Source organism: Zea mays, chromosome 1 (assembly GCF_902167145.1).
Source record: "Zea mays cultivar B73 chromosome 1, Zm-B73-REFERENCE-NAM-5.0, whole genome shotgun sequence".
Classification (NCBI taxonomy): Eukaryota; Viridiplantae; Streptophyta; class Magnoliopsida; order Poales; family Poaceae; genus Zea; species Zea mays.
In genome coordinates, this window is record NC_050096.1 from 263,220,729 (window position 1) to 263,229,639 (window position 8,911).

General features: G+C 45.8%; 1 protein-coding gene across 1 annotated transcript; it reads right to left on the reverse strand.

The window, feature by feature from the left end:
- Window positions 1–1,010: 1,010 nt before the first annotated feature.
- Window positions 1,011–8,623, reverse strand: LOC103643760 (crooked neck-like protein 1). Its single transcript, XM_008666928.3, has 4 exons — window positions 6,744–8,623; window positions 2,177–2,393; window positions 1,872–2,070; window positions 1,011–1,744 (listed from the first exon to the last, which is right to left on the reverse strand). Exons 1-4 carry the CDS (start codon window positions 8,370–8,372, stop codon window positions 1,627–1,629), a joined length of 2,163 nt encoding a protein of 720 aa, XP_008665150.1. The 5' UTR covers window positions 8,373–8,623; the 3' UTR covers window positions 1,011–1,626.
- Between the last annotated feature and the right edge of the window lie 288 nt (window positions 8,624–8,911).

The window sequence follows — 8,911 nt, forward strand, 5'->3', positions numbered from 1 at the left end:
CGGCTAGGTTAGAATAGGAGAGGGTACTCTAAATTAGACTGTAGATGGGCTAAAAAAGGCCCAATAACTAAACCCTAGCCAGGACGACCAGGACACATAACTCGGACGACTAGTCGCCCTAGTCGACGATTAGTCGGACGACCAGGACGACTAGGTCTTCTAGTCGAGTCGTCCAGCAAATTGTGTCCTAATTGCCGACCAGCCCGATTAATCGTGATTAGTCGGACAACTTGAAATCATTGTCAGTCCATCGCGTCAGTGGCAAGGTTTCTTGGATACGGTAGTGGTTTTGGGACACCGCGGGGCTAGTAGTGCTTGTTGTGGCTAGGTAGAGACAGCGTCTAGGGAGCAGAATAACCATACACGTGAGGAGATAGGGACGATAGCAACACAAGTGATTTATAGTGTGATTGGTTTTGTTGGTGGAATAAGGCACACTTCATGCGTGACGCATGACAAGACACGACACGTGAAACTCGTGTTTTAAAGGAGCAGACATAGTTAAAATTTGAAAAGTTTGATTTGGAACAAAACTAATAGAATGGATGGAGTAATTTTTATTAGATGGCCAAGTAATAATACCATTCTCAATGGGAGTTTCATTAGAGATTTCATGATATTAGTTAGTATGCCCATATAGAAATTTTAAGTACATAAGTACATGACATTGTATTTATTATGAATAGGTGAAACTAGTTTCATCACCATGAAGCTATGTCAACTAGTTTCCAAGGTAATGAAAAGTGTGTAACACCACCATTGAGAGCATTTTATTTTGTCACCATCTATTTTATCTATTTCTATTGGTTATATATGCAACATTGAAGTCACATGTTAGCCTATAAAATCATGCCACTAAAACTCTTCATTAAGAGAGCATATTTTATTTTTTTTATTTCATTAAACATTATTGACGTGGTAACATTAAAAATGATGTGATAAAACTACAACTGAGAATGGCCTAATAAGACAATTCATGGCAAGTCTAGGCTTGCCAAAATCACAAGACACACATAAAAGAACATGATTTCTTCGCTTTACTATAGCTGTCCCCCTTCCCTTTCCTTTTGCTTTTTTTGGTTGTCTTGTACTTTTCTTGTTTTTCTTTCTAATAAATTAGCTCTGCCAAGAACCAAACTTGGCAACAGACTATTAGGAACCAAAAGCCTCACTGGCTAATAAACAGAGCTGCTAGGCACTGAAGATGACGTTTTGCTGGTAGGATCTTCTGCAACTGCAAGCCCTCCAACTGAACCCTGGACACCAGCGTGACCGGCATGGCCAGCGATTGAAGTCGAAGACGCCCAGTTTACTGACTTCATAAAAAGCATAGACTGGAGAGATACCTTTGCAATTGCAAGACAAACTCCCATACACCATCTCGACTTGTGTAGCCCTCATTGTTCCGACGCATGGAAGCAACTCATGGCCACCAAACTACAGCCCATACAGTTACAAGTTAAATGTAATTCGCAGGATTCTTTTCAACAGCAACAACATCCTTTGTGACATGAAAAAATGACTATTCTCATTCCGATAGCTCTGGCCAGAGTGTTGCAGGGCATCTGATTTTGGCTGTGGCAAAATGCTCACGAACCACGACAATGCCATACTAAGATGCCAGGATCACTCATCGCCATCTCCAGTTTTTTGCTTCTTCCATTTGTAAGCAGCTTCTAGGATCTTCAGGTTTGGTGCTAGAGCAACTTCATCAGGGAAAATGTAATCTATATACTCCTCATATCTGAAGGATTAAGCAAATGTCATGTCAGTACATACACTTCCACTGCTCTAGAAAACAAATGAAAAAAGATATACTGCAAACTTTTCGAGAGATATTGTTGTAAGGGAAAACTGCGTAAAGAGCATACGCTATAGTGGAGCCATCTTCTGTAGGGATTGGTCTCTTCCGCTTGACTTTTCTTGGTGCCTTCTTTTGCACTAAGCTGACATCTCCAAGATCACCAAAGTTCACCTCCTTATTAAGCCATTCTTCAAGAAGCATAGCTCTTTCCTCCTTCAACTCTGGGGCACTGGTTCTGAAGTAATCAAATGCCCTTTCAAAGACAGCTGATCATCAAAACACAAGGTGTTAATTTTAGTCTGCAACGAGTCAATAAATGCAAAAACATATATGGTCGTACAAAGTAAGATAGATCTCTAACTCATTATCTACCTCTACATTTTTGAACCCGCTCCATCTGCTGCTCCTGATAACTAACTTCATTCTTTTTCTCCTTGTCTTCACCGTCTTCACCGCCCAAGCCAGCAGAGGCCTCAAACTCAGCATAACTGATCCATACCTTCAAATGTTTTGTCCTATCAAGCAGTCTCTCATATAGTTGCCTTGTCCTCTCAAATTCATTTTCATCAATTTCAAACTGCAAGTACTCCTGCGAGTTAAGAGTAGGACATGAGTTGGTAAGCATCCATATGTAAAATATTGTATTAATCAAATTTAGTACTACTGGAAGTAAATGGCACCAAATGAGTTAATCAACAGCATAAGAAAGATTAATTGACCTTTTCAGAATGTCTCAAATGTCACAGCAAGGTGGACTAATGCTGCATCGAGTAGATTAATTTGCGGAAGTTCTAAATGACACCTAATAAATATCACACAGTATCAACTATCAAATGCATTTTCAGACAGATATTTCAAGCAACCACTCTAAGCAATTCAGAAGGGCTTATTCCCTCCTGCCCTTGGTGTTTGGTCCCTGTGGAACCATCGCAACACCTGTGTGTTTGATTGATGATGTATCTCCACATTTGGAGAGAACTTTTTTGCTCCCTAGTGAGGACTGAGTCTCACTTCTGTGCTCTGGACAGGGCTTGAGTGTTTCATACTTCTCTGCCTTTTTTTCATAGTTGTTAGAGCATGTACAGTGCAGTGATTAGCAGGGCGCTCATGGATGATTATGATAAAGTGACACCGTGTTGGAGACCAGGAAGAGCCTACTAGGAGCCGCACACTTAACGTTCTGTTCCATTCATGGATGAAACAACCGAACAAGAGCATACAGTAGTAAAAGTGAGTTGGAGCCAAACTGTGGGTTAATGGACTCTTAAACAAGCTCTTAAGATTATAAGCTAATTTTAACAGTGTCCATTGGAGGCCGTGGCTTCTTCATAGACTCTTGATGATGTATCATACATTCACCCTTAAGACTCAAGAGCATAAGGGTCTTTGCATCGCATGTGCCCTTAGGTTTGATCAAGGCCATGTTTTGTTTTAGAAAAGGGGAAAAGGCACATAATTGCATATGTTAGCATGAGTAGGTTTGTGTGTTGTTACGACTCTCCCCCCATTTTCTTCTTCTTAATACAATTGTACACAGCTCTCCTGCATGCTCAAGGAAAAGAAATAAACACCTATGTTCGACCCTCCTAGAAACTGGCAGACAAATCCAACAGAAATAACAGTATAGGTGTTTTCACTTCCCAGTTACTTACACTACAATCAGACTTACAATTTTGCTAAGGTATTAATAAACACCAAGTAGTAACTTAGTAAGTGTCAGGACCCAAGAGGACCGTTACCGTGCCGCTACAGTGACGGTGGTACTGTAGCGCGCCTTAGGTTGGTTAGATAAAGATAAGGCTAGTTTGGGATAAGATTAGATCTAGTGCTTAGAGGTCAGGTAACCCTCTCTATGTAAGGAGGGACTGTATCAATTGAAGATAAGCAAGAGATTAGAAGGAAATCCCTTCTTTCTTGCCGGCCATGGGGAAATCCCTGTGGCCAGCCTCCCTAACGCCCCTAACCCTAGCCGTCACCCTCAAACCCTCGCAGCCATCTGCCGCCCATAACAATCTGGTATCGAAGACCTCGCCGATCCTAGGATGTTCGGCGACCCTCCCTAGTTTTTTGTTCCCCCGACGACCTCCGGAGCAGCAGCAGCCACCAGCACGTCGCCAACCGTGCCCGTGTCGCAGGACTCCTTCATGGCATTTCAGCGGAAGGTGCAGGATTCCCAGATGTTGATCATCAGCCACTTGTCGACGCTGACCACCCAGCTGGGGGCAATCGAGGTCCGGTCCGCACGCCTGGCAGCCGTTGCGAGCCAACCGTTGCCCTCTGCGCCGCCCCTGCTACCGTATGACGGTATGACCTGCCATGGTTTGGGGCCATTCCGGCCCTTCCGGCGTCGGTTCTAGTCATCCCGGAGGTCTTCTCTGTGCCGCATGTCCTGCCTGCGAGTTCGGTGCCTGGCCCTTTTTCGCAGCTGGTCAACTGTCCATCGTCGCAACCGTCCAGCAGGCTCCTGGCCGCCGAGGAGAGCAGCAGTCCGGGGCCGCTTCCCACCACTCCATCGATCTCGTTGTTCACCGTCCCCATGTTTGTGCCGCCACAGCAGCACTATGATGGTGTCTGCTACGGGGGCGTGGATGGCATCCGGGCATCGACGGCGCAGCTACAGCCGACAACACGCTGCCTCCTAGCACGTTGGTAATGACAGCGCCCCATCTTCAAGCGGCGGCGCTCAGTCGTCCCAGCAACCTTGTAGCAGCTTGCGGATTGGAAGGTGATTGCGCGGGTGAGTGCCTGCAAGGTGTCTGCGACAGTGAGGCTACAGGCTGCGGCACGTGGCCTCCTAGTGCTTCGGCGGCTGCAGGGGGTGCACCGACAGATACTCGAGGCAGCCTTGGTGGCGGTTAGGGCTGACAATGGGCCTCAAATTTTACACTATAAAACTTAAGGATCGAATCGGATTAGGATCGGGATTTGTTTCTATTCATTTTTGAACTAGAAATAATTTAGGGCCTAACAAATTGTGAAGAGGCATTTGGATCGCGATCCATTACCACCCCTAGTGGCGGTTGACCTCGACACATAGGGGCGCAACCTCGCCCTGTCATACAGCCATCAGCATCCGCGCCGGCCTGCTGTCTCCAAGTGCGAGCATGGTGCGTGTCCCGCAGGTGACACACTTCAACTCTACAACAACGACGGTAGGGAAGGCACTCCCCTCCTTGTCATCGACGAGGGAGCACTGCTTAGCACCACCACATTCCGCTGTCGACCGCCACGAGGGCTCCTCCGCTGGTCATTGTTGTGACCTATTCTAGGTGGCCATCCATGTGCTCCACTTTCGTCCAGATGGCGTCCATGGGATCCAGGTGGCTGCACACATGCAGGTCCATGCGCGGAGGGTGTCCGCCTTAGCTTAAAGGGTCAAAAATAAAGAGTCATGGTCTAATTCAGATTCGGAATAATAAAATAAGCCGAGATGTAAAAGACTTCTTCGTAGGTGTTTGGTTTGTGTCTAGCGGAGTCATCGTTAGGTTGCAGTTCGAGGACGACCTGTTTATCCAGAAGGGGTGTAATATCAGGGCCCAAGAGGGCCCACTATAGTGACAGCGGTACTGTAGCACGCCCTTAGGTTGGTTAGATAAAGATAAGGCTAACTTGGGATAAGATTAGAATTAGAGATAAGATTAGATCTAGTGCTTACAGGTCAAGTAACTCTATATAAGGAGAGGGATTGTATAAGCAAGAGATTAGAAGGAAATCCCTTCTCTCTTGCCAGCCGTGGGGAAAACCCTGCGGTCGGCCTCCCCAGCGCCCCTAACCCTAGCTGTCACCCTCAAACCCTCGCAGTCATCTGCCGCCCATAACAGTAAGGCTAGAGAAAAAACCCAAAAAAATAAACAAAATTGCACATTAACTTACACAAAAGACAAACAAACTACAGCAGCCTAGGCAAGCATGTGTAAGATTAAAAAATGCAATTCGAACAAAACAATTTATAATCAAATAAACTAAGGAATTCCAAAACTGACATAGCAGAGCAAAAGTACTTCCATAAACTAGCTCTGATAACATAGGTTTCAATGTAGAAGCATTGATGAAATTATATTTTATAAATCACACCTCATGATGTCTTTATGTCTAGTAATGGATATAATACGAAAGAAGATATCCAAACTACACATTTGACAGTAGAAAAGTTGTGCCAAGAAAAAAAGGATCCCGGTTCAGGAACAGTAAAAAGGAAATATAAAAATGTATACCGTTTTTGCTTGAGACACACTAATTTTAGGACGTTACAGCCCAATTTATAGACCTCCAAAATCCAAGAAAGGTCAAAGTCTCTAATAAGCATATTGTGCAGTTAACCATCATGGCATTGATACAGGAATAGACATGATCAACTAATATCTTACAGAGCTTTTCATGTCTGAACAATACATTGTCAGATTCAATGCTTTCATGCTCAATTAGAATACTACCGATACCAAGAGATGAGTTAAATTTAGGCTACAAGTCAGAAACAATACTGGGCAACAATCAAACAGCCCAATAACATTTGTGACTATCCACCAGACCACCTCCATGGAAAGGGATAGAGAGAAAATACAGGACACTAACAAATACAAGCACATAATAAAGAAATGTTTCTGCAGGTCTGAATGGTTCCACGAACTTTCAGCAGAGATAGAATAGGTAACATTGCAAACAAATTAGCGAATAAGAGATCTGTACAGCAACTTATTCTTATCTGAAAGATGGTGCGCCCCTTAAAGACACCTAAAAGAGCAATGGATTGCTCACTAAAAATGAGCTCTGGTGATTTTAGTAACTATGGCAATGTAATAGCTATTTAAAACATCATTTATAACACTAGATCAGTTGGTTTAGCAATAATAATAAAATAAATGCGTCTACAATACATCACTACCATATAATTAATGTGCATAATCCAAGAATGCAACCGCAACTCTGCAAGAGAGCATACCTTCCACAGAACCTCTGGTGTATCAAGGGCTGGTTGTGCAATAGCAAGTTCATATATTGATCGAGCACGATCAGTCTCACTAAGGTTCTTCTCCAATTCGGCATACTTCCTCCAGGCATAACAGTTTGCTGGGGACCATTCAATATATTTCTCATAAAGAGTCCTACAACGGTCAAAGTTGCCCAGATAAAGCTCAATTTCAATATATTTCTTGAATATCTTGCCCTTTGGGGCCATTCCAATTGCATTTCCAAGAATTTGTCTTGCAGCCTTTAGATTTCTCTGCCGTATCTCAAACTGGGCCGCCATGAGCCACATCTTTGCAAACGTGAATTTCTTGTGAGGAATCAACCTCAGGCATTCCTTGTAAACCTCTCTTGTCCGTTCTCTGTCTTGTGCGTCTAGCTCCTCATAGAGTGCATAGTTAATCCAGAGGTATATGTACCTCTGCCAGTATCGCTTCTCCTCTGCAGGGGGCACGTTGGCAATGGCCCTCTCGTACACCTCCCTGATCCTGTCCTTATTCCCAACACTCTCCTCCAGCCTGATATAATCAAACCATGAGTCGTAGTTTAGTGGATTCTTCCTAACCTCATCCTCGTACTGAAATCTCCTCTTGCCCACAATGGCATCTTCTATTCCCTCACGGTCACCAAACTGTTTCTCAAATGCAAGAAACTTCCTATACAGTTCCTCAGCACGACCCTTGGGCACCCTGTCTAGAGCATACTTGTATATTGCACGTGCTCGCTCGACCTCGCGGCACCTCTCCTCAAACTCTGCAAATGCCACAAATAACACTTCAGCATCCTCATCATCAGCAAGCAGGTCTGCTGCACGCTCATACACCCGCCGTGCCCGCTCGACCTCGCCGAGCTTCATCTCAAACTTAGCATAGCGGATGAAGGTATCTGGCCTTGGGTGCTCAGCTACAAACCGCTCATAGATAGCCCTGGCACGCTCGACCTCCCCGTACCGCAGCTCAAACTTGATGTAAGAATTCCAGCCGGCTGTGTCGGGTCGCCAAGACATCCAGCGCTCGAACACCTGGCGCGCATTGGCAACTGCACCAAGCAGCTCCTCCATGTGGATGTACTTGTACCAGAGCTGATCCACCCGGGGGAGGAGCGACACCGCGCGGTCCCAGACATTCCGGGCATGGTTGACAAACCGGTTCCGCATCTCGAATTCAGCATATTTGAGCCAGAGCGTGTGGTCGCGGTGGGCGACGTCGAGCGCGCGCTCGTAGACGGAGCGCGCGCGCGCGAAGTCTCGCTGCTGCTCCTCCCACCGCGCGTACTTGACCCATGCCGAGACGCTCCAGCGCACGCGGCGGATGACGTCCTCGAACTCCTTCCGCTTACGGAGGCGGTAATCGGAGAGCTCGTGGGGGTCTGTGATCTTCTGTTTGGGCGGGCGGATCTCAGGCTCCTGCCTCTCCCTGGCCTCCCGGAGGATCTGCTCGGCCGTAATCTGGATCGGCGCGGGGGTCTTGTTCTTGACCCGCGTTGCGCGGGGTAGCTTGACCTCGGTATCGCGCTTGGTGAGGAAGCCGAGGCTGGGGTCGGAGGCGGACGGCGCCTTCGCGGGATCCCCGCCGCCGGCGCCGCCCCGTGTAGTGAGCGCCATGACGTATTAGGGTTTGGGGTGGAGCCGGGGAAAGTAACGGGATAGGGGATTGGGAAGGGAGGGAGAACACGGTGCTGCACAATCTGCTGAGACAGTTGAAGGAGGGAGGCGGTTACAAACTTAACGGGTTTAGAGTTTAGACACAAAAAACCAAAAAAAAAATTATGAGAGAGATAAGTAAATCCTACATTAGCAGCGAAGAGCTAACTATTAGAGCAAGTATAATAACGGACTATAAAAAGCTAAATGTTGAGTTAGAAGGGAGAAAAGGAGAAGCGGTTTGTTAACTTATAGCCGATTAAAACACGAGAACCCAAATGAGAGAGATAAGTGGGTCAAACATCAATAACGAATAGCTAACTATTATATGAGTGACCTAAGAGATTGGTTGCAACAACACTTGTAGCGCAACCGGCTATATTATTAGCCTTGCTCTTATACAGATAAGATTGAAAGGGAAATGACCTTAAAATCATCTCTTATATTTTGGTGCTTGATGACCTTCACAACCATTCAGACTAACTAGTTTGCATCGTATC

Bases quoted from the DNA above. Each gene is read 5' to 3' on its own strand.
- LOC103643760 (XM_008666928.3), bottom strand. From the start codon at position 8,372: ATGGCGCTCACTACACGGGGCGGCGCCGGCGGCGGGGATCCCGCGAAG. The intron at 2,071-2,176 runs GTAGATAATGAG...TTTGATGATCAG, and splicing joins GCGGGTTCAAAAATGTAGAG to CTGTCTTTGAAAGGGCATTT. The intron at 1,745-1,871 runs GTATGCTCTTTA...TTAATCCTTCAG, and splicing joins GAAGATGGCTCCACTATAGC to ATATGAGGAGTATATAGATT.